Raw genomic sequence first — 27,272 nt, 5'->3', positions numbered from 1 at the left:
TATTTATTTTTCCATTTTTCCGAAGCTGGAAACGGGGAAGCAGTCAGACAGAGTCCCGCATGTGCCTGACCGGGATCCACTCAGCACACCCAACAGGGGGCGATGCTCTGCCCATCCGGGGTGTCGCTCTGTGGCGACCAGAGCCACTCTAGCACCTGGGGCAGAGGCCAAGGAGCCATCCCCAGCGTCTGGGCCATCTTTTGCTCCAATGGAGCCTTGGCTGCGGGAGGGGAAGAGAGAAACAGAGAGGAAGGAGAGGGGGAGGGGTGGAGAAGCAGATGGGCGCCTCTCCTGTGTGCCCTGGCCGGGAATCGAACCTGGGACTCCTGCACGCCAGGCCGACGCTCTACCACTGAGCCACTGAGCCACTGAGCCAACCGTCCAGGGCCCCAAATAATCTGTATTTTAAATCACCACCAAGACTTGCAAGGGACTGTGAACTCCCACTATTCTAACTCTGGCAAATATTGTTACTGAAACCATTAACCCAAGGTATTTTTCTTTTCTCTCCATTTTCTCCTATAAACCATGACCAATTTGATCTTCTAAGAGCATAGTGTTTATGATGTACCTTATGATTTTATCCTTTTTTCACCCAATCACTCACAAACTTCTATCAAATGTTCTGTCCCATTCACCACCAAATGTAATCCATTTACTATTTATAATCTGACTGTTGAATATAAATCCTTCATTAAATGAGAACAAGGATTTCATTCACTTATTGAAAGCCTACTCTTGCCAGAAATCTTTATAGTATATATCCTTTTTATAACAACCTTGTAGAGTAAGAATTAATTTCAGATGTGAACATTATGGTATAGAAAATTTAAGTAATCTACATGGGATCATATGGAATATAGCTTGAAGAAAGAGGAATTATATGCCATTCCTCATTCAGAAATTCATGTCATGCCTTCTATCCATGGTGCGTTTGATGGCTCTGACTTATTTGATATTTAATATTTTATGACAAAGTTTACAATTTAAAAAAATCTGTTCAGTAATAAATAAAAAACACGGCCGCATTCAGTTCTAGGTCAGGTCAAATACATGTTTAGTGTATATGAAGTATCTTCCAGGTTGTATTCGACTTGAAAATGTTATAAAATATGGATCTGTACAGATAAGTAGTCCAATTATAGTCTCTTATTTGGTAGTAATACACTGCCAAATGGATAACAATACCATTGTATCTGTAAGTGTTGTAATTCTTTGGAATCGATATTTGATCTCAAACAGCATAATAGCTGCTAAGCAGTGTTATGCAAATTTGGAACCCTGACAAAACTATTACATTATGAAAATGCGAAGGTGCATTATTTTTGTGTGATGTCATGTTAGGTACTAGCTAAATTTCAGTTAGTTTATTAATTTAATGATTCACTTAATACCTCTATTTCATTTAATACCTCTATTAACTCATACTCTTTATATCAAGCCAAAGATAATTTACAGAAATTAAAGTGAAAACAAAGTGTTTAAGTGTTTAGGAGCAATTTAGAAGGTTATAAGTTTTTTTGAGTTATACTCACTGTAAATATTTATCTTCGATCTTAAAGATATTACTTGCAGTGATTTTTGTGTTTATGTAACTTGTACCTTTATTACAAAAAGTTATTTAAACATTTCCAATCACAAAGTTTGAAACCAATGCAAATGAATTTAAATTCCTGTGTAGAAACATCAAAATCTTTTCTATTCTGCAAGTGGATCATATATTACTTCTGCTGTTCCTCATTTACTTGGTAGACCTGACTATGGTAGTTCTGTCATAGGCTGTTTCTTACCAGCTCTTCACCTTCCTTCATAACAAAGCTTAACCCAGACTGTTCCTCTTCCAAGTACAGTTTAGTGAAATCATGTCCATTCTTCAAATTCTAGCATAATTATCCTTTTTAAAATTTTTTATTTATTTTTATTTTTAAAAATTTTACTTAAAAATTAAATTTAATGTGGTGACATTAGTCAATAAGAATACATAGGTTTCAAGTGAACATCTCTGTAAGATTTGAACAGTTGAATGTGTTGTGTGCCCATCACCCAAAGTCAAATTATTTTCTGTCAGCATATATTTGTCCCTCTTTACTCCCCTCCCTCAATCCCTTCCTCTGGTAACCTCTTCATTTTTATTTATGTCCATAGGTCTCATTTTTATATCATGCCTATGTATGAAATTGTATAGTTCTTAGCTTTTTCTTATTTACTTTTTTCAGTTAGCATAATGTTCTCGAAGTTCATCCACGTTGTAAATGGCAATATGTCATTATTTCTTATGGCTGAGTAGTATTCCATTGTGTATATGTGCCACATTCTTTTTACCCACTCCTCTCTAGAGGGACACTTCAGTTGTTTCCATCTCTTGGCCACTGTGAATAATTCTGTGATGAACATGGGGGTGCATGTGTCTTTCTGTACTAATGTTTTCAAGTTTTTTGGTATATACTCAGTAGTGGGATTCCTGGGTCATATGTTAGCTCTATTCTTAATTTTTTAAGGAACTGCCATACTGTCTTCCATAATGGCTGTACCAGTTTGCATTGCTACTAGCAGTGAATTGAGGGTTCCTGTTTCTCCACAACTTCTTCAACACTTGCTATTACCTGTCTTGTTGAGAACAGCCAATCTAACAGGTGTGAGATGATACCTCATTGTAGTTTTGATTTGCATTTCTCTAATATCTAGTGAACATGCATGTTTTTTCATATATTAGTTGTTTGTATGTTTTCATGAGAGAAATGTTTGTTCACAGGTCCTTTTCTCATTTTTTAAATTGAATTGTTTGTTTGTTTATTTTGAGCTTTGTGAGTTCTCTCCATATATTGGATACTAACACTTTGTGAGAGCTGTTGTTTGTGAGTATCAGCTCCCATTTGGTTGATTGTCTTTTAGTTTGTTGTCAGTTTCTTTTACTGTGCAGAAGCTTTTTAGTTTAATAAAGTCCCATTCATTTATCTTTGCCATTATTTCCCTTGACTTTGGGGTCAAATTCATTAATTGTTCTCTACAGGCAAGGTCTGTAAGGTAAGTACCTATGTTTTCTTCTACGTAATTTCTTGTTTCAAATCTTATTTTTAGGTCTTTGATCCATTCTGAATTAATTTTTGTACATAGGGACGAACTGTAATCACGTTTCATTCTTCTGCATATGGTTTCCAATTTTCCTAGCATCATTTCTTAAAGAGGCTTTCTTTTCTCCATTGTGTTTTTGGCTCCTTTGTCAATGAATATTTGCCCATATATATTTGGTTTTATTTCTAGTCTCTCAATTCTGTTCCACTGGTCTGTTTTTCTATATGTGGTCAAATTATACTACAGAACCATGATAATCAAAATAGCATGGTTTTGGCAGAAAAACAATTAGCTTTTTCTTGCAGGTCTTCTAGTCTCCAAGCTATGTTATTTCCTCTATTTTTTAAATTCTATTCTTTATCATTTTTGAATTTATATTTTATTATTTGTATTTCTTGAATTATCTCTTCTCTTTTTTCTTTAATTATAAGCATTATGCCATAAATATCTCTATTCCTTCAGTATATGACCAAACCCAGTTTACATGGTTTATATTAAATAATGATCTCTTGAAATACTATGCTACAGAAACACATGTGAGTTGATTGAATTCAATACTTCCTGAAAATATGAAACATGATGATAGAGCATTTATTCTCCATGAATCTTGAAGGGTATATGCCACTATTTTAAAAAAGTATTTATTGCTACACATTCAGCTCCTACTGATACTAGACTCAGTAGTTAATATTGAATTAAATTGCCTTAAATGCATAAATATTGAAAGTTTCTGAATGTTATTGTAATAAGGAACTTGAATATGCTTACTTAAGCAATAAACTTTAGTTTTCAGAGTGATAATGTTAAGAGAAGGTGTTTAGTTTTTTTAAAAATTATATAATCAATAGTAGGACCCAAGCTAAGTGTGCTTTTTAATTTCATAGTATACTCACTTAATATATTCAAATATATGCACATGTAAAATAATAAATGCAAATAATTTTAGCAAACAATAAGCAAACTTCAAAGGAAAGGTATTTATTCTGGGTTTTAGACATTGGAAGGTATAGCTAACATTTAAAAAATATATATATTTTACTCAATCTAATCTTATGTAAAGCTCATTTTGATTCTATTTGGTGCTCATTACACCAAACATTTTTAAATATTATAGGATGATTATGGGAGAAAGTTGTATTATAGTCATCTAATTTTTTATCTTTTCCCTAAGAAGTAATATATTATAGATCTCCCATTTATATCAGGAGGATTATTCCATACGGAACTGTTTTGTAAAGATATTTTGGTGAGAAAAGATGTCATCCTTCATTTCATAGACTATGGACAATGAAGCATTACTGTATATGTGCTTATGACTGTACAACATTAGTAAATCATGTAAATATGGTCATCTTAATTTAAATAATGAGCATTAAAGTCCTTGATCTGAGCATCTATGCATAATTACTATACATGAAATATGTTTTCCTGCCTTATTGAATAAATATATCTCAGAAATGTTTGGCTTTTTTTGGTTACTATGGATGGGTCTTATTTATAAATGTAGTGAGTGGTGTTCACATAAATCATAATTACTATAGATATTTGCTTTACTTGTTAAGGTAGTGATAAATGATAAAAAATATAAATCTATTTGAAATTTATGTCACTCTTCATGAGTTATTGTATGTCAATTTTATATTACTAAAGAGGTGATTTGTGGAGTTGAATTGTGATACTTGATTTATTAATGTATGCAATTTCAAATTGTTCAAATTTTAAAATCCATGCACTAACACTAAAAGAATTCAAGTGACACACAAGTAATATTTATAAACACTTCCAAAACAATTTTTGCATGATTTTTGGCAATAGTTATAAGTTTTTAAATGGAATGAGGAAAAAATCATTCTAAACAAAAAACTCCTATATTATAATTAGCAATGGAGTTATAGGGCTATATACTAATTAATTGTTAAAAGAGTAACACATGAAATTTTATACATTTGTAGTATGCCAAATATATAAAAGAAAATGACGTCAAAGAAGACATATGAAAAAAGTAAATATGCAAAATAAAATGTGAAAAATACAAAATTGATATGAAGTAAAATTTGTAATTATCAGAATTTGTTTCAGAAAAGTTTAAAAAATATTGTAAAGAATATATAGTACCTTGTCGAGGTTATTATGAGAAGGAAACTATAGTGATAACACACAGTTTACTTTGGGAAATGATTGTAAATTATTTTATAGAAATGTGATTAAAAATAGCTAATAGAAGGTAACTGTTCCAAGGTGAGTGGCATGCAGATTCTAAGATTAATCTCTATTTAGAGTGCAGAAAGGAAAAAAATATAATTAAAAATAAATGCTGTCAAACATGATTTCAGACTAAGGATATATGAAAAAATTAAATAGTAAAAATAAATTATGACACTAGAATTTAAAGTAAGAATTTTCCCAAAGTAAAATTAATGTCTTAAAATTAGAACTATTGTTGCAGCAACAACATATATATTTTAAATATTTTCAGTGTATTATAGTACAAATATGAATGAAATTCAAACTAAATAACAAATAAGACATTTCCCATATATGTATAGCATATTTATTTTGTGATTTTAAAAAAATTAGTAAACTGGACTCAAATCACACAGCTTCATAATTATAACCTTAAGTATTAATAATGAAAAGTAATATACTTAATTAACCTTATTTTTAAATTTTGAATATTATGAAGAATAGTAAAGTTAGGTAGTTTTGTTTGAGGACATATAAACTCCAAGTTCCCAATCAAGGCCTGCACTAGAAATATATTCCTTCCAAGATTTGCTTAGGGTAACAGGCAAAATGCCCTAACCTTTGGAGGCACAGTAGATAGACCGTCATCCTGGAACTCTGATGTCACCAGTTAAAAACCTTGGGCTTGCCCGGTCAAGGCTCATAGGGGAGTTGAGGCTTCCTTTTCCTCCCCCCTTTCTCTCTCTCTCTTTCTCCTCTCTAAAATGAACAAATAAAAATATTTTAAACACAGGCAAAATTGTTTGCCATATACTGATAAATATTTGATCAGGGTTAGAAATGCCATCATGCAAGAATAATTTTTAAACTTTAATCCAGTGAATCTCAAAATGTGCACCAGGGCGCACTTGTGTACCCTAGATGATTTCCAGGTGAGCCCTAAGGTATTCCAGAGAAATATGTCCCTGTTGGGAGTTTAAATTTTTGGGGGACAGTGTTGTGGGGAATTGGCTGTAAGCTGTCAGGCTGCCCAAACCCCCACCTCACTTGCCTGATTAGGTTGCAAAAGGCTGTTAAGCTGTGGTGCTGGATTGTTTACACTACCCCCCCCCATGTTTCCTGGAAAGACTGAAGGCAAGTTTCTTCTATCCTTTGTTTGGTGTAAAGTTAAGATTTGCTAATAGCCTCATTTTGCCCTATAAATAAAGCAAGATGTGGTTTTTGGGAGCACTTAGTTTTTGCCAGCAGCAATTATAGGGCCCTCCTCACCCCATATTTTCTTAATTCCATGTATTTTCTTAACTCCACACCATTCCCACTCAGGACCTGGAATTACTAGCTGCGCTGGTTCACAGCATGTGCTCAGATATAAAAATAAATATAGATACTCTATTATACCATTTCATTATGGAAACACTGCTCTTTTTGTTAACACATCATTATATTTATTATTAACACATCATTATATTATTTTTAGATAAATACACCCAAATAAAATGGATAGATTTCTCAAAAAGAAGCATGATATTGAAGAATCTGATTCTGGAAGTGAGCAAAAGTTAAGTGTAAATAAAATAGGACTTGAAGGCTGATGGACAGAATTTAATTTCTAGCAATTTCCATCACTTGACACTGAACAATACGATTGAATTAGAAACCTATTCGTGGCAGCTTCAAGTGATTTTGGTTTAACATTAACAGAAGAAGAACTGGCAGCTATATCTACTGATTGTGGATGGATGATTACACATAAGGAATTGTCTCTTGAAGCTTTATGGATTTCTATAAAAGAATATGTGGCAATATCTTAAAAAGCTTTGAATATTTTACTGCAATTTTTAACATCCTATTTATGGGAATTAGGATTTTCTACCCTCAACATAATTAAGAGTAAAAAGAGAGGAATTCTTCAATATATTGATGAAGAAATGAATGTTTGCCTTTCAAATAGATGCCCAAACATTGAAGAAATTGCTAGGATACTTCAGGCTCATGTTTCTCATAAACACAAGAATGAAAAAACTTAACACATTCGTGCTGGGACTTGCCAAATTTACTAAATCTTACTAAGAATGTATCAATATATATAAAAAAAATAATTTTAGTTATATTTTTATTTTTAACCACTCTTTTTTTATGAATTCTAAAAAGCATGTTTCAAAAAATATAACATACAAATGTTTCTAATGTCAGGATAAATTTAATTTTGTCGTATTTATTTTGTTTAATTACCATGAAAGCATGCTAGGACTTTATATTTTTCTTTAATATTTGACTTAATTATTATAACATATTTTTCAGAAATTTGTACTTAGAGTGCCTACAATTATTTGTAGGATTTTAAATGTACCCCAACTTCAAAAAGTTTGAGAACCACTGCTTTAACCTGTTTATAAATTAATGCCAATTACTAGCATAAGTGATAAAGTATCGTATTTTAGACAAAGAAATAAACTGAAAATCCTTTATAAAATTTCACATTTAGCTTGACCAGGCAGTGGCGCAGTGGATAGAGCGTCAGATTGGGATGCCGAGGACAAAAGTTCAAGACCCCAAGGTCGCCAGCTTGAGCGCAGGCTCATCTGGTTTTAGCAAAGATCACCAGCTTGAGCCCAAGGATGCTGGCTTGATCAAGGGGTCACTCAGTCAGCTGTAGCCCCCCAATCAAGGCACATATGAGAATGCAATCAATGAACAACTAAGATGCTGCAACGAAGAATTGAAGTTTCTCATCTCTCTCTCTTCCTGTCTGTCTGTCCCTATCTGTCCCTCTTTCTGACTCTCTCTGTCTCTGTCACACACACAAAAAAAACCAACAACAACAAAATTCACATTTAGTGTCAGTTGTTCATCTATAGAATTTTCAAGGAGAGTGTGCATTATCTAGATACCCGAGTTAGCTTCCTAAACATGTAAGTGAGAGCAGTGATTGGGGCACATTTTCTATACCTCATTTTGAAACAAAGGAAGTTGTTGAAAGACAGACTAGTGTTGAGAGATATACAAAATCATGTGACAGCGTCTGCATTAGTTAATAATGTATGTGATCCCTAATCCTCAAGATCAACCTGCAATGTGAATATTGCTTTTTGTCACAGAGTTGAAGAAACAGATTTATAGAGGTATGAATGATTTAAGTCCCTTGCTGTTACACCCAAAAGAAAATCTGACAGGTTTTTACTTTGTTTTTAGAACAGAATGCATAACACGTCACATTTTGCACAGCAGTGTGATTTATTAAGTATACTTTTGGCATTCATGTTTCACTGCATGTGGTTTTAAAATGGTGATCACATTTTAGATTTGTAGCCACATTCTCCCCATTTTTTCCTATAGTATTAGCACAGAGCTTTGAATATAGAGAAGGCTAAAGCAGATTTATTGGAGATAGAATTTTTTTTGAAATTGACCTGTTAAATGCTTTATATCTTTAGTAAGTCTTTTTTTTTTTACCAGTAATTATCTTGTCACATGTACCTAAATGAGTCCCTAATGACTTTTTTTGGTGTTTCTTCTCTTTGTATTTTTGAAGAGCTGTTTTAGAAATGAGTTGAGTAAAAATACCTTTAATATCTTCTTTATATGAATACAGATTAATTTTTTAAAGTTAATGACAACGTAAATTAGAAAAAAATCATTCTAGAAAAGTTTTCTTTTCTCTCTCTCTCTTTTTTTAGAATTCCAGAAGTGACAGTTTTATTTTTTATAGATTATGAGCAACCTTGCCTTTCATTTCTCTATTAAAATTTATACAGTTTATTTGATGGAATTTTATTTCGTATACTCCTAAATTAGCACATTATTTCGGTCTGTTGTGAGAGGTAGGCGGGTGGTGAGTCTGGAGTGTGGGAACATTACCGTTCTCAAATAATAGCTCTGTTCCTCCAAATGCCTTTCTGCACCTCATTTACACAGTAATCATGAAAACAAATTGCTAGGCCTCAATGAAATTTAACATATCATAGTAGAAGTTCCCTTATGCCCCGCTGCAGTATCTTCCATTAAACCATTTTATAGATATTAAGTAATTTCCTATTCTCTTTATATATCATAGTATGTAGTTCTTACCCATTGCTTCATCAGTGTGGAAATGTATTTTTAATATAATAAACTATTCTGGTTTTCACTAAAGTCAGACTTTGCAGTAGCAACACTCGCATTTTACTAGGGAAATAGTTTTCCCTGAACTTCTAAAGTGTAAAACGTGTAATTAGGCTTTATAAACCTTTTTTCTCTTCCATTTTGCCCTTCCACTCATATACTGTTCCAGGTTCTCTACTTTCAACAAATAACATATTTAAGCAAGGCCTAAGTCTGCCTTGGAAACTTGATGCATTGCCATCTTTCTTTGTATGACTAATAAGACTATTACTGTCATACAGTTTCCTACTTATTTCAACTATAAAGGGAAGAGCAGTGATTTTGGAGTCAGATATTTGGTTCGAAATTTTTGCTGTGTATTATTTCTGATTTTCCTCAGTAAACATGAGCCAGTACTATCTACTTTACAGATTTATATAGAGAATTAAATCAGATATCTGTCTAGTTTCGAGATCGTTGGTTAGCATCTGATACATACTAAATAAATGTTAGGCCCTGGGCAGTTGGCTTAGTGGTAGAGCATTGGCGTAGCATATGGAAATCCCAGGTTTGGTTCCTGGTCAGGACACACAGGAGAACAGACCATCTGCTTCTCAACTCCTCCCCTGCCTTCTCTATCTTCCCTTCCCACAGCTGTAGATTGAATGGTTTGAGCAAGTAGGCCATGAACGCTGAGGATTGCTCCATGGTGTCACCTCAGTTCCTGAAATAGTATCCCCAGATGGGCAGAGCAAAGCCCTGAAGGGGGCTTGCCTAGTGGATACTAGTCCAGGTGCATGTTAATTCTTCTCTTCTTTTTGTGACTTTGTTTCGAGTGTTGTGTTTTTCATACTACAGTGGGAGCTGTGAGGAAAATTGTTCTACTTCATGTGAAAGGCAGAATCCTCAAAATTTGAGTTATGTTCCCTCAGTATTTTAGCTAAGATAAATCTATGCACACTTATGGGGAATCAGCTATATCAGTTTCACTAAAATAATTTTTCTAATGCTTAAAAATTTTAATGCCTCCCTCATATGTATGTAAAACATTTAAACAAGATTCTTCATCTTAAATTATAAGGTCCTGGAGAATAGATTGTATGATTTATTCAATATTCTAGCTCTGTTTTCCTAGAGTAGCACTCTGTATTTCAATGGGTATTTTATAAACCTCTGTTGAATGAATTAATTACATTTCAGCATACTTAATTAACATAAATCTACGATCTTTACAGATTTACTTACAAAGATGCTTAGAATAGCAATGTAGTTTTAATATATAGAATGCTTTCTGAATTAATATCAGGGCTTAGAATGAAAGTAAGACTCATGCATTTAACTTGATTTGCTTTAAATTCATAATGATGATAATGAATATTTTTAGTATAGTTAGTAAAAATTATATTTGTGGAAAATATTGTATATAGTAAGTGCCAAATGTATTTATACATATTAATGAACTGTACAAACTAATCATCAATTATTGTGCAAATTAACATAGTATATTTATATTAACTTGTCCAGTGATACTGAATAACTTATTTCAGTTCGTTTAGTGTCTCAGAAATAAACATTGGTAATACATGCATAAATAGTGTCTTTTAGGTTACTTAACTCATTTTTTATATATGAATCCTATATTCCTTAAAATGAGATGAGGAGATATAACAGATATTTTAGTCAGGAAATAAACTTTTAGGGCATTAAAATAAGAAAACCTATATTTGATAACACATTTTTTTTCTTGTTTGCAGGATTCGAATTTGGAATATTGGTGTTTCTGTTTTTGAGGAATATTTCTTTTTGAGTTTTTATATTTCTTTTAAAATCATCTGTCTTGGAATATCGAAGAGGACCCAGAAACACTTATTTTGTTTCACGTTTGAAACACTCACTCTTGAGGCACTCTCATTCATAGCTACACAACCATGTGGCCATCACAGCTACTAGTCTTCATGATGCTCTTAGCACCAATAGTTCATGGTAAGACCTTTAATTCTTTTTTTGTGTGTGATGCTTAAAATTGTCTCAGTTATTTATCCCAGCCCCTTTTCTTTAAATCTTTGCTCTAAGATTTTGAAACTCTCGCTTACCATAAATAATAGAAGTTAGAATAAAAAGTTATAGTATGTACCTGCAATAAACATGAGTTTGAATTTTATTTCTTAAGGTACCTTTTGAAATGTGTGTATAACCAAAGGGTTTTTTTTTCTTTTTTTTAACTCTTGCATGTTTTATTTTTTTATGTTTACCATACTTGGGGGAAACCAGCTGAATCATTAACTATATCCACTTATAGTAAAATTTTTGGTTTACACATTTTTGTCATTAAAATATTTTTTAATGTACTAAGTACACACATTTAACAGAAAATGCTCCCAAAAGTCTGATTTCCCAAACTAAGTAATCTTTTGTTTGTGAGTGTTTACAACTCTATTTAATCTTTAATATACAGAATAAAAACTAAACCTCTCATTAAGGTAAAGTGGTGTTTTGTCATCTACCTTTCAATGCAAAATAGAGAAAAAATTAAAATAATATAAATATACATAGAATGGTAATTTTATAGAAACTTGCTAATATACTCATAAAAGACTATCCTTTTTTTCATTTAAACATCTTGGCATTGGTAATACAAATATGTAAGAAATTATATGTCTTTGTAAACTTTGTAAAACAATTATTCAATACATTAGAAAGAAACTTTCTGTAAAACTTAGTATAGAATATTTACTGAATCTCAATAAAAGCTGGCAAATTAAAGTCTATATGTATGTTCCTTTTTCATAATTTCAAGTTTTCTAACTAATTACCATTGATTTTGCACTCATATGAAAATGGTATAATACAGTTACCATAATGTGTTAATGGTAATTATAGCAAAGAAAAAGGGACACAGCTGTTTTTGCCAGTCCTTTGGAGTTCTCAGAATTTTAAATGTATCAAGCAGCTGAAATGAATCATGAGACTCTTTCATTCACTTTTGATTTTTAATTGATTAAAAAAATCTTTTGTAGTTTATCAATGATGTAATTCCAAATTTTGCCCATGTACCTAAATTTCAAGTTGAATCTCATACTGCTGTCGTTATAAGAATAGGATAAAATAACTGCTGCCTCTTTTGAAGTTTTTCTCTAAACTCTTCCTGATTGAACACATTTATATCTAACAGATCACTATAATATAAAGCAGTGCTTTAAAAAAATGAAAGTAAAATTATGCAACCATAAACAAAATCAATTTTATCAAAATTTCAAAATGTTACTTTAATTCTTATACTGATACAGTGTTTGGATATTCACATACTTTGCCACATATAAAATTTTGTGATTTGAGATAATCAAATAATTATGTCATTTGAAACAAGTGCTTTTCTCATCTATACACCTAAAACTGATTCTAGATAGGTTTTTTGATGTTAAAATGCCTTACTCATAAGGTTATTTTGAGGATTCAATAAATAGCATGTGTAGAGACTCTAGCACAGTGCATGATGGATATTAAATATTTTAACATGTTAATTTCCTTCATCATACTATCTGTCCCTCCTATTTTGGTTCCAGTGAATTGTAACAACTAGGAATTAGCTCAGAAATCATCTTACCATAAAAGCTGTCCCATTTGATGCTCAAGGAAAAAGAAAACATATATAATATAATATAATAACATGACATGTATAATATGTAATTATATATAATATGCCGTTTATTTTTTGAAAAATCAGTCTAAAATTTCACGTGCTTCAGGAAGTTAGGTTAAACATAGCAGAAATAGACATTGCAAAAAAGACTCTCTTTTTTGACATTTCTGGTCTCCAAAACCTGACACCTTCTATATATTTCATTGGGCCCCAAACATGGCTGAGCTGTAGATCATGGTTCTTGGGTTGGCACCTGTATTGAATACATACACACACACATACAGATACTCACAGAGTCTCTCCAGGTAACTCTTAAAAATATCTTAAAAGCCCTAATTAGGCACATAGAAAGTTGACTTGATATATAAAACATGTTCAGCTAACACTTAAGTAATTCTTTCTCTTTTAAGTGAACTACTTTCTGTTAGTTTTCCTTAAACCATATAAGGCTAAACCATATGGAAGCTCTCTACTTTCAAACTTTATCCTCTGATTGGGGTTAGGTACAGTATTCTAAAACTTGCACAAGGGTAAATTTAAGTCAGTGTTGTCTACTTCCCATAGAAGCTTTCTCCATTGCCTTCATGGTAAAACTTCCGACTTGAAAAGAAAGGGCTTCACAAAAACATCTTTTGCAACCCAGCTAACTCATAGAGGAATGTATTTAACTTTTACCAGTGCTGAAATCTACTAACATAGACATTTTAAAGTCTCTTCCAATCCTGGCACAAAGGATTACAACAAAACTTAAAACTGTGAATGACTGAGTTAAAAAATTTGACTTTGGGTGACGGGTATGCAACATAATTGAATGACAAGATAACCTGGAGATGTTTTCTTTGAACATATGTACCCTGGTTTATTAATGTCACCCCATTAAAATTAATAAGAATTTATTTAAAAAAGATAATTAATGTAAAAAAAGGATTTCATAATTATAGAAGTACTTGTTTCCAAAGCATCTCGGATAGCACCTGTTTGTCTACACTTGTGATGCCCAGTTTTATTTACCCTCCAGAACATGGAGAATTAACTTTTCTAGGTATGACCTGAGTCACCGTTCTTTCCTTTTTTGCAATAATAATGACTATTACTGATTTTTATAGCCATACACTTTAGATGTATTGGTACAAGTAAATCTCACAGCATTCTCGTGGGTTTAACAGTATTTATTATTATATTTTTTATCATTAACTCTTCATGGTAAAAGAACTGAGGAATTGAGTAGTAAAGGGACTTGACTAATGTGACACAGCTATTATGAAAGTCAGAGAGAATTTAATATCAAAGACCTGGCTTCTTGAGCTCTGGTCTTATTGCTAGTAGAAGGTCAATTCCTACCAAAGCCATGCCATTCTTGCCCATAGAGAATTCCATCTCAATGCTCCTGGATATGCAGTAGAAGTAAGGCCCAAATGCAGACCACCTGCCTCTTCTATCTTCTGAACACACAGACTGAGCTTTGAAGTCTGAGAAACCTGAGACAAAATTCTAGCACCACCACCTACCAGCTCTGTAACCCTATTACTTGGTAAACTAGTTAACAAACATCATTTATTACCCACTATGAGTCACTGTGCTAAAAATATGGTAGTGAAAAAAAAAAGATTCTTAATCTTCCCTCAAGTAGCTTACAGTAACTTAAAATTTTATGTCTACTTTTCATCTGCATGAATAAACATTTATTCAATGCAGAGTTATTTTAAGAATGGACAGATAAATATACTATGCACAGCTTCTAACATAGTGCTTGGCATTTGGTAAATCTTTTATTTGATTTTTCTACTCTTAACTACCTGGAAATAGAGCTAAATCCTCTGAGAGTTTGATAAGGAAAATGCATAATTATCCTTATTCTTGCTCTGAGAATGGAAATAAATCTTTTCCTACTTAAACCTCAGTATTTAAGTTTTGTCAGGAATTTGTTAATACTACTCTCTGAACAAAATTATTATTAAACTGATATGTATCACAGCTTACTATATAATGTCAGTATATACTGTAAGTATATGAAATTTTCAGTATGTAAAATATAATTACAGTATATAATTGCTAGTGGTAATAGTATATAAATTATAGCATATGATGAATTTTTGCATGATCTTCACATGGATAAAATTAGAAGCCAAGCTAAAGAATTAATCCTGAATAATGTTGACATTACTTGAATATTCTCCATGTCATCCTAGAATATCTGACCAACATTTTATATTGAAAAACAGAATGAATCAGTACATCCACATTGTGTGTGTATATATGTATATATAATTCTTTTAAATTAGGAAATGTCTCTAGTTGTATGTTTATCCGTTTATATTCTATGTCTCTGTGTGCTTCTGTATTTCTCTTTTCTGTTTTCCATGATTGTGCCCTCTTCCTGTGCAGCCACAAAACCCTTATCTATTATGCAATGAGACCTGGCAGAAGTAAAGAGAAGTAGCTAAAGCAGATGGCCAGTCCTTTGCTGTTAACTAATATAGTGTTGCTTGAAGATAAAGAATTGTTTTGTTCTATTGATATGGTTGGAAGCAAGGGAAAATAGTGGAACTGGAGAACTAAAATCCGATGATAACATGGGCACCTGGAGCTCAGGCTGACTGGCAGTAAAGGGATATCAAGGTTCAATGTGGGACCTGGACTAAGAGATCTGATCAGGGTGTGACTTCACCCAAACCACAGTAGAATGGGAGTTGCAAAGATGATTGGAGTGCTTAGATATTTTAAATATATCTAATTTTAATTTAACTGTACTTTAAATTGTATCATTATTGAAAAGATAGAAAGCAGGGTCATTTGAGCTCATTGTGAGTAATGGGAAACAATATATTTTTGTGGTCCATTTGCATAGCATAGGGTTTAAATATTTTTTTCTATAACCATCATATACTTACTTTTATTTTTGCAAGTCTATTTTTTGTTGTTAAAGTTATATGTGTTTATATATTCATGGACTTTACAGGCTATCCTGCTTTGTATTATGTTCAAGAAATTTATTATTATAAACAGTTCTTAGCAGGGAGAAAACAACGACTAGATGTATATATATTTAGTACTATACATTTTTATGTAATTTGCATTTTATGAATCTATTTTAACAATTACAATACTACTTAATGTGTCAGTATTGTAAAATAATAACCATATATTTTAAACTCCTAATAAGTTAATGAAGCTTCCCAATAAAGCTTAAGAAAGCAGAACATTACATTTTACTACTTAACAGTTTACCATATAATTCTTCTCATGAAGTTATGTTTTATTAAGTGTGAAAAAGTCAGATTGATTTCTAAGCTCTGCTTAACTTTGTTATTTTAAGAAATTAATCATCCTTGAAATGTTTATAATGTTTTCCAACCTAGGTAATTTGTAACATTCAAAATAATATCACCATTTTAATGGTAAAATATATTACATAGAAAAAAAACCTTTGTCGTGGTCATGATATATGCAATTACTGCTAACACATCCAATACAATCTTCATTAGCAACATGGTACCAAATTTCAAAATATATATTCTGTAAATTAACTATGTTCTCTCCGATATTACAATGTACAGTACAAATATGCATGACTGACAGCTCTCCTTTGCAAGAATGGGTTTAGAAACCTTCTCTACACATTCAGTGTGCAGTTAGCAATTTGAAAAGTATTATCTTTTCCTGCCCTGGATGAATAGCTCAGTTGGTTAGAATGTGGGCCTGCAGAGGTTGCCGGTACAATCCTGGTCAGATTACATACAGGAAAAGATGAATTTTCTCTATCTCTTCCTCTCTCTTTCAAATCAATATATAAAAAAATTTTAAAAAGAAAAAAAATTGTTTGTTTTTGCATAGCAAAATGTGTTATATGTGAATTTTATTTTAGTGATACTCATGAGAGACTTGTGTATATCTTGAGAATAAAATAGCATTTTTATATATTCAGATTTTATATATTGTGCCTATTTGGGAGATTTAAGATCTTATTTTTCATAATCCTTGAACAGAGAGTGGACTTTGGCTATAATAGGGTAGTCGTATACTTCATGTTGAATTAATTTTAATATATAAATACTTATCTGTTTTTCTCTTTATTGCATTGCTATCTACTTTTAGTCTCAATGTAAGAGTGCTCTTACATTTATAATTTCCTATAAGTAGCTTTGGTATATTTTTTCATGCATTTATTTCCTGCCATCTGTTTTGGAAATTATTCTTTAATGACCAGTAAAAGAAATGAAAAATTGAAATGCAATAGGAAAGAGTCTCATTGATTTGTCATGTTAATAGAAGCTATATATGGTATAATGATCTGTATTAATTTGGCAGTTTAGAGTAAAGCTAAATTTGAATTATAGGGTTAATTTATTATCTACTTTTTTACTGATAAATTGATTGGTTTTAAAAAACTAATGACAACTCATAAATTAGAAAATTAATTTCAAACAGTTTTTTATTTTATTGATTTGGCATTTAAAGAATGTGGGTTTATCATTTTACAGATTATGAGCAATTTTATCTTTAATTTTTAAAAATAATTACACTTTTGTTTCATTTGAATCTCTGTTCTTCCTCTATTGCCATCATAAAAGAATTAGTTCTTTCTATAGAGAAGTTTGTTTTTCTATTAGAAAAAATCTATCACATCTGAAAGATTGATCATAGATAATTGTTTTTTATCCAAAGAAATCTATCATATATTACAGATTGATCATATAAGTGAGGTTAATCGTTTACAAGAGAAATATGCTAATTGTACTTAAGAAAGTAATAGATAAAGGTCTTTGTTCAAAAATTGGCTCTCACAATGGCATAGATGAGCTTTCTGTATTTATTTCATCTAGCTTGTATTGACTTGAATGTCCTGAAATCAAGGTTTTAACTTACTGCTTCAGTACAAGAACATAGTCTCATTTATTTCTTTGTCATTATGAGAGTCACTTTATTGCCAAAGTAATTTTCCTCATAGAAATTTAAATTAGAAAGCAAACATTCAATAATTCCATGACCCAGTGATATATTTTATATTAATTTGTTAGATTTTCATGCTGTCATGTATTTGTGTACATATTTTTTAAAATTAGAATTATGTTACAAATAAAATTTACCTTTCAGTTGACTTAACCTTAAAATGTAGACATTTCTATGCTCATTAAAAATTGTAAAAATTATAATATTGCTTTATATGAAGGAACCACTGTTAATTTAACCATATGATGATGGCTGAACAGTGAAGGTCATTGACATTTGAATATAAAATTTGAGTGTATCTCTGTACTCCTGATATACAATCTCTTGAGAAGTGGAAAATAAAAAAAATCATTTATTTTAGATGAATTAACTATGTTCAATGGATGGTAATAAGGGAGCAATATGAATTTCCTAGTTATTACTATGATTTATTTAAAAGAATTCCAAAAGCTTTGGCTACTATAATTATGAATAAAATAAAATATGAAGAATAAACGTTCAAATATAAGATGTTATTTGAAGGGTATGATGATGTATGCAGTAGAGTCAAGAAATAAAAACTTTCTTAGATTTAATGGGACCACTTTGAGTTTAGCTATTTGATTCACACATACATACTATATGTAACTAAGTATCATGCATTTCATGCTGATTTGAGTCAAAACAGCAGTGAAGTGAATGACTGCCTCAGAAAATATCATAGCAAGCAATGTGTGAAACCTATGAGAAGACAATTCTGAAGCTTAACTGGAAGTTATAAAAGAAGACATTCAATATACCATATTCCTGGATGAAAAGACTGAGAATGGAAAAATTGACAAATATTTAAAATTTAATGACACAAATTTCAAAAATATTTGGAATTTTTTTTACACAGATGCATCCATAGTACCAGTGTAGGCTTTTCTGGGTAGAAATTCAACAAAGATATTCTAAAATATGTATTGACTATTAAACAAGAGAAAATTTAATAGAAATAAAAAGAGTAATAGGAAGGCACTTGCTCGATCAATCATAAAATATATTTCAAAAAATACACTAAAGAAAGTCTTAAAATTATGCAAATTGTAAATTGTTAGAATGAGATCTCTGAAACAGCACTTTAGTTTAGTTGTGTGATGGGAATGGCTCCTCAGAAAACCAAGTGTCTAGAACACAAAGGTAGTCAAGTTGGGATCAAATCAGTTGTGAGTGTGTGAGTGTGTGTGTGTGTGTGTGTATTTCAAATTATATTCTATGAAACTTATGGAGGAAGATTTCGTTGAGTTATCTACATTAATGTCCATTTTGAACAGTGTATTCGATAAGATAAACTAGGCTGTAGTCACTGTAAATTCCAAAATTGATAATGGCTTTCAGAGAATAATTTTTTGTTCAGCAAACATTTCAAAGCGGGTACATGTTTCTAGTGAGAGAGAGAGAGAGAGAGAGAGAGAGAGAAAGAGTATGTTTCTGAGGAGGGCAATGGATAGCATTCTGTTACTCTCATAATTATTCAGAGATATAGGCAAATGTCAGGAGCTTTCCAAAGTCATTCTGAGGGTCTAAATTACCATTCCAGTCCACAGAAAGGAAGAGTGAACATCGTGGAGATTCTAATGGAAAGATTTGATGTATAAGCTTGGAAGTAGTGCACTTTATTTCTGTTTCCATTTCCATTAAAAACAAAACAAGGCTTATAACCACACCCATAAAGGAGTCTGAAAAGTCTAATGTTCTTGTGATAAAGGAAGAAATATAATATTTATGAAATGTACCATGTAGCTTTTTAAAAAGGGATCTAAAACACTAATATTTTAATGAATAAATGGAATTTTTTACAGCTTTATTGAGACACCCAGAAGATATCATAAAACTCACCCTTTTAACAACTACCATTCAGTACATTTCAGTGTATATATGCAGTTGTGCAATGATCACCACAATCAATTTTAAAGCAGTAGTTCTCCAAATAGAATCTCCTTACCCATTATTAGTCACACCCAGTCCGCCCCCTGTCTCATCCCAGGGAACCAATAATCTACTATATGTCTATGAATTTGCCTATTCTGGACATTTTTACTAAGTGGACTCAGTTCTTGATTTTTTATAATTTGCTTCTTTCACTTAATATAATTTAAAAATTTATACATACATAGCATGTATCAATACTTAATTCATTTTATGACCAAATAATATTCTATTTTATGAATATATCATATTATATTTATTGGTTGATGGACATTTGGGTTATTCCTTTTTTATTTTGCATAATGCTATTATGACAATTCATTTACAAATTTTTGAGCATACATGTTTTCACTTTTCTTTGGTATATACCTAGGAGTGGAATTGCTGAATCACATACTATCTTTCTGGTTAGCATTTTGAAGAATCTCAAAACTTGTTTCCAGTGTGGTTGCACAATTATACATTTTCAACAGTCATATGAGGTTTCTCATTTCTCCATGTCCTCATCAGACACTTACTGCCCTTTTCATTTTAATCATCCTAATCTAGGTATCTTATGGTTTTCATTTGTATTTCTCTAATGCATAATGATGTTGAGCTTCTTTTTATGTGCTCGGCCATTTGTGCATCTTACTTAGAGAAAGATTTTTCTTTTATTTATTTATTTATTTATTTATTTATTTATTTATTTAATCAATGAGAGGTAGGGAGGTAGAGAGACAGCCTCCCACATGTACACAGACCAGCATCCACCGAGGAACCCCCATCTGGAGCTGATGTTCTGCCCATCTGTAGTGTTTCTCCGTTGCTCAGCAACTGAGCTATTTCAGTGTCTGAGGCGAGGCTGTGTAGCCATCCTCAGCACCTGGGGCCAACTTGCTTATTTGAGCCATGACTACATTAGAGGAAGAGTGAGGGGATGGGGGGAAGGAGCAGATCATTGTTTCTGTGTCCCCTCACTGGGAATCAAACCTGGGACTTACACACATTGGGCCAGCACTCTACCTCTGAGCTAACTGGCCAGGGCAAGAAATATTTTTTAGTTATTTCTCAATGTTTAATTCTTTTATTACTAAGTTCTATGTGTTCTCTATAGAAATGTATTTTTTTAGAAAAGACTAGATGACATTGTTAGTGTACATTTACGTGTAAGAGTTCAAGAAAGGCTTTTTGCCTGGATTTTCACACTTAAATTTTATCTATTTTACATTCACTTTGAAATCATAAAACATTTTTTCTAGCCTAATTCATCCTTCCTTTTTACTTATATAGTTGATTTCTAAAAGTAATTCAGTAATTCAGGTTTTTATTATGATGATAAAACCTAGTAATTGTCAATATGATTGGAACTTCACTCTGATATAAACTGTATAGCAGTTACTAATATATAAAACAAGGTAATTTATTGGGTTCTTCTAGTGGCTTACAATTATACCTCCTAAGAAAATGATAAAGGACATTAAGCTTTAATCATGATGGCCAAAAAGTTTTTGTTCTAGTCTGAATTCTTGTTCTTCCGGATTTTGGAAATCTCTTATTTACTTTTTTTTTTTTGTATCTTTGCTCAAATTATATTATAAATATTGACTCTTTCATTTTATTTTTGTAGACTTTTTCACTGATATGTTCTACAATCTACTGGTTGCCTTTTACTTCATCTCAAGAAATTTATGCAATTCATTATGTCTTCTTATCAAACCTATGTATGGTATTTTGGTTATCACTCACATTGCATCTATTAACAAACAAAGATAACATTCAGAAGAGCACATGAGGTTTTATATGTCAACAATCCTAGATAAATTCCACTATTTCTGGCAAGTGGGTTAATTTGAAATATAACTATTTTGGGGGGAAATTTTTAGGAGAAAGCCAAATAAAAATAATAAATTACAAATGTTGATACTGAACAGCTTCTGCAGTAATAAGAAACTGTGAATGGAGGAGGATGCAGTATACATCGAAAGTAATATTTACATGAAACCCTGAAATTTACAATATTATCTAATCTAAGATGCTTTACAATGCTAATTTTCATAGTTCTGTAAAATGAAAAGAAAGATCTCAAGCCTTAGAATCTAATTCCAATTCTATTGCTTCCAAGATACACAACCTTATCCAATTTGATTCACAGTTTCTTTATTTGTTAAAAGGGTAATTAGGCCTACTTTGTTATAGTATGACGATTAAGTAAAATAATGTGCAGAAAGACCCTAACACAAATCCTCACACATTTAATCCTGGGAGAATGTGCTCATTAAAACATACCTTTTGGAATTAGAACTAAAATCAGAAATAACCTGGATAGTAAGCAAAATTTAAAATATAACACCATCTTGGGGTCACTTGCTCTTCACAGAGTTTTTCAAAGACTACATTGTATACTCTTAATCCCCGGTTGTGACTGTTTTCCTAATTATGAGCCTACACATTGGTACACACATTCCATCATTATATTCAGGGCTCACCCACTGGACTGGAACTAAGTCTTTAATGAGTTACTAATGAACATCTTAAGCTTAGATCAGCATTAAAAAAATGTTAAAGAGTGTTGAAAAGCTATTCAGAGTGCAAGTCTGTTGCTTTTAATTAGACTATAAGCCCAATAAAATTCCTGTCTCCACTGTTCACCCAAGGTTGGAAGAAATTGAATAGTGACTGAAACACATACCTCACGTTGGTATTATGAGTTTAACGTGAAGTTAAAAGGGATAAATGCATGGAGCTAAATCAGGGAAATTATTGTTTTGATGAAATTAAAAGATAAAAAATAATATACAAAATCAAAACAGCCTTTCACAAAACTAATTTTTTTGTTAGATAATTTTAGAATAGATAATTTTGTAGCAATAGAGAATAATAGATGGCATAAGGAAAAAAGATCCGAATATGATTAGATCATATACTTAAAAGAGGAAACCTTCTATATTTATAAAAAGAACAAATAGCTTTCACACATTCCTGTTTTTCTCCAAGCTGTTAGAGTTACCATGAACGTTGTAATTCTTGACATTATCTGAATTAGATCAGGGCTATTTCTTTCCTGTAGCTTTTGTTACAAGTCAACAATGGTGGTAACAATTTAGCAATGATCCTTTATTTATTTTTTTCTTTCTCTTTTTTCCCCCCTTTTGATAGTGAAGTTGGTCAAACCATGCAAACTTTAAGGGCACATGATTTAATAATGAAGACAGATAATACATAATATTCAAAGCAACAAGCTGGTCTGATGCTGTCCCTCCAGGGAGCAGTACATATTTGCTTAAAAGGAAGCCACATTGTAGTAGTCACAATAGCTGAGGACAGTTGGAATAGCTGTGATAGTCCAGATGTTTAATAGGTTATAGGCTTGATGTCCTACTTCTGCACACAGATAAAAAACCATTATGCCGATTTTTAAAAGTAGGTATCCAATAATAATCACACTCTATGTATGTACCACAAATATAATGTAATTAATCATTTTGACATGTGAACCGGTTAACAAATCTGCTTTCTGGTTAACCAGCATATTGCTTTCTTTCATTTTATATGTGTGTTGAGGAGGGAATGGTGGGGTTAAAATTCTCTACTACCAGATAAAAGAATAAATAAAAAGTTTTCATTCTTCTCAACTATCTTCAGAGATGCCTAATGTGATTAACTTAAGATAGGAAAAAAGAACTCACAAGATAGATCTCTTGTAAAATGTGTATTTTTTTCCACTGATTTTTCCCACACATCAAGTATAATTAGCAGTGTGACTAAGGGAAAGTGCTCTGTTACTATAGATATAAAGATTTTTAAAGAAATGATTTACTTTATAACATTCTGAAAGCACAACTTTTTATACCATTAAAATTTTATATTCTTAAATTGGGAGCAGGGGAAAGAAAATTGAAAGAAAGTTGAAATTCTCCAAATATCAAATTTTAGAAATTTATATTTGTTAACATTAGTTTAAATCAGTTTGCAGTATATTTACAAATAAGGCATTTTTAGTTAGAAAAGAAAAACTATAACTATTGTCACTTAGATGAATAAAATATAATATGCATTTTGTTTAATTTGAATGAAAATGTCTTTATCAGGAACTGATTATAGTTTTATAAATTTATATCTTGTAACAGAAACTTTACTCTTTGCTTACTTATTTTAACAAAGGCTTGAGATAGTTATATCACAATATTACAATCTAGGAAACCGTGGCAATGAATAGCCACAGTTTTCCCACGATTTTTAGGCCATAGAAGATGCATACTTGAAAGTCAATTAAAAATAATTTTTTGTTGTTTCTGATATTTTTTTAACACTATGAAGGAAGGTTTCCTTTTCTTATAACCAAATGTTGGGCTCTTCCACTATTTTCACAATGTCTTATACAACTTTTATTACTTGATTGTTCTGTCATCTGGAGAGCAGAAGTTGCAAAATACATTTTATCTCACTGTAACAAGCTATGCAGTATAGAAGAGTGTGGAACCTAGTGTGAAGGGAGACTTGATAACCCTCATAGGGTATACTGACACTTTATAAAATTCAGCCTAGTGAATGAGTTATTGAGTTAAATTGAGTAATATCCAGGTATACTATGAAAGTTGCTTCATCATACACAGGTAGACAATTAATCACTACTGAGCCACTTTCTTATAAGGCCTACAATTGAAACAGATTTTTCTCTGTGTTAGAATTTCCATGTTGTAATTTCTACCCAGTGACATCTTTAGTCATGTGCCTAAATTGGAACTTTTATGACTTTTTTAGAGATTACTGCCCAGCCTATTAAGAAATTATGCAGATGCCTCATACACATTAGGAAGAAATCAGGGAATATGTAATATTTTGTGTGTGTGTGTGTGTGTGTGTGTGTGTGTGTGTGTGTGTGTGTGTCAGAGAAAGGGACAGATAGGGACGGACAGAATGGAAGGGAGAGAGATGAGAAGCATCAGTTTTTCGTTGTGGCACCTTAGTTGTTCATTGATTGCTTTCTCATATGTGCCTTGGCTTGGGGGCTATAGGAGACTGAGTGACCCCTTGCTCTAGCCAGTGACCTTGGGCTCAAGCTAGCAACCTGAAGGCCTCAAACCTGAGTCCTCTGAGTCCCAGTCCAAAGCTCTATCCACTGCGCCACCTCCTGGTCAGGCACAATGTAGTCTTTTTATATGGCTAAAATGAAAGTGCTGGGGGAAAGTGAGCCTTACAAGTATGCATAAGGAAGTAGGATTGGGACAATCCTTTACTTATAAAAAAACAATTGAGAACAATAATCTCTCTCCTCTCCCCTCATACCCCTCCCCATGCATATGCAGTGGCATGAAAGTTAGATTAGATATTCTGTATCAATCAACTATTTGTTATTTCAACATCATTTCTGCATTTATATAGTACTTGGCAATTAGCTGAACACTTTTGCTCATAGTAGCTTGGTGAATACCTGTAACAATCCAGTGATAGTAGTATCATTAATTTTAGGATGAAAAAAAATTGACTCAGAAACATCAATCTAATAACATAGTGACATTTAAAATAGTTGTTAGAAAAGAAAATCAAATAAAAATCTCTTAAAAATCTTGTGGAAACTTTTTCCAAGGGCATTTTTATTTATTCATTTTACAGAAAATGGAGGGGGAGAGAGAGTGAGAGGGAGAAAGATAGAGAGAGAGAAGTGGGGAGCAGTAGGAAGCATCAACTTCCATATAATCCTTGACCGGGCAAGCCAGGGGTTTTGAACCAGCAACCTCAGCATTCCAGGTCGACATTTTAACCACTGTGCCACCATAGGTCAAGCCCAAGGGCATTTTAATAACCTACTGAGCATTTGTCTTATTTTGTAGACCTATGATTTAAATTAGAAATAAATCAACAAAAAATGTATAGGAAACAAGCTAGAATATTACAAAAATAAAACAAGTAAATTCTATAAATTTTTATTTTAGAAAAAAGCAGGCCTGACCTGTGGTGGCGCAGTGGATAAAGTGTCGACCTGGAAATGCTGAGGTCGCCGGTTCAAAACCCTGGGCTTGCCTGGTCAAGGCACCTATGGGAGTTGATGCTTCCAGCTCCTCCTCCCTTCTCTCTCTCTGTCTCTCTCTCCTCTCTCTCCCTCTCTGTCTCTCTCCTCTCTAAAAATAAATAAATAGAGTAAAAAAAAAAAAAAGAAAAAAGCAATATTGTATTTGCTTAACCTTAGAAACAAAAAAATAACATTTTGAAATATTAGAATTTAAAAGTAAACTTAAAGTTTTGATTTTAGTACAGAAAGAAAGGGAAATAGTGTGAAATTAGAAGCTAATTTTATATATATAGTAACTATATTATATGTAGTGTATATATCAATATATTATATATAATATATATGTGTATATATAATATATATGTATATATGTGTATATATAATATATATGTATATATGTGTATATATAATATATATGCATATATGTGTGTATGTGTGTGTGTGTGTGTATGTGTGTGTGTGTGTGTATATATATATATATATATATATATTAGAAGTATTATGGGAATAGTGATATTTGGAAAGCCTGAGCATTGGGAAAAAGGGTATCCTACCCAAAGGATATTTTGAACAAAGGATTAGGCAAGTATTTATAGGGAGATAGGTATTGTATACAAGAAGATTATAGTAAAAGGTAAAATTGAATATGTAGATTAGACTCATAGTTGTACTTACATTTAATGTAGTAGATTTAAAATTCTACAAGGCTCATAATTACAAAAACAATATCATAAAATATTACCATAAAACACAAAAACAAATGACTTGTGAGAGACAATCTTTTTCTTTTTTTTTTTTTTAATTAAGTGGGAGACGGGTGGCAGAGAGACAGAGTCCCCATATACCCTGACCAGGATCCACCCAGCAAGCCCTGTATGTAGCAATACTCTGCTCATCTGGGGCTTTGCTCCATTGCTCAGCAACTGAGCTATATTAGCACCTGAGGTGAGGCCATGGACCCATCCTCAGCACCTGGGTCCAACTTGCTTGAATCATTTGAGCCATGGCTGTGGGAGGCAGATGAGAAAGAGAGAGAGAAGTGAGAGAAGGAGGGATGGAGAAGCAGATGTACACTTGTCCATGTGCCCTGACCAGGAATCAAACCTGGGACTTCTACACACTGAATCAGCTCTCAACCATGAAGCAACCAGCCAGGACCAGAAGAGACATTCTTAATATATGAAAGTTTAATCACTTGTAACTCTGATAAATTAAGTCAGGTGATATTCTGTTTTGGGGGATTTCTCTCACCTTAGAATTATATTAGTACTGCAGACTCTTGTTTTGTCTAGATTCCAAGCTCAGTATTATGATCAGTAGATGTTTGGCGGTAGAAGTTAAATAATTGACTGAGTTTTATTGCAACTCATCTAAGAAACAAGAAAACAGAAATATCATAGTTAA

At 32.1% G+C, this 27,272-nt stretch overlaps 1 protein-coding gene across 5 annotated transcripts in view; it reads left to right on the top strand.

The window, feature by feature from the left end:
* ADGRL3 (adhesion G protein-coupled receptor L3) overlaps positions 1-27,272 on the top strand; it is an 870,179-nt gene that overhangs the window by 305,182 nt on the left and 537,725 nt on the right. For all 5 annotated transcript variants that reach the window (XM_066233208.1, XM_066233205.1, XM_066233207.1 and 2 more), the window contains exon 3: positions 11,091-11,319. In XM_066233208.1, coding sequence (XP_066089305.1) covers positions 11,265-11,319 — 55 coding nt within the window. In that variant the 5' untranslated portion in view covers positions 11,091-11,264. The remainder of the gene's footprint in view (positions 1-11,090; positions 11,320-27,272) is intronic.

The sequence above is a fragment of the Saccopteryx bilineata genome, chromosome 5 (genome assembly GCF_036850765.1).
Source record: "Saccopteryx bilineata isolate mSacBil1 chromosome 5, mSacBil1_pri_phased_curated, whole genome shotgun sequence".
Lineage (NCBI taxonomy): Eukaryota > Metazoa > Chordata > Mammalia > Chiroptera > Emballonuridae > Saccopteryx > Saccopteryx bilineata.
The sequence above is the reverse complement of the archived record's forward strand: the minus strand, read 5'-3'. Positions and strand labels throughout refer to the sequence as shown.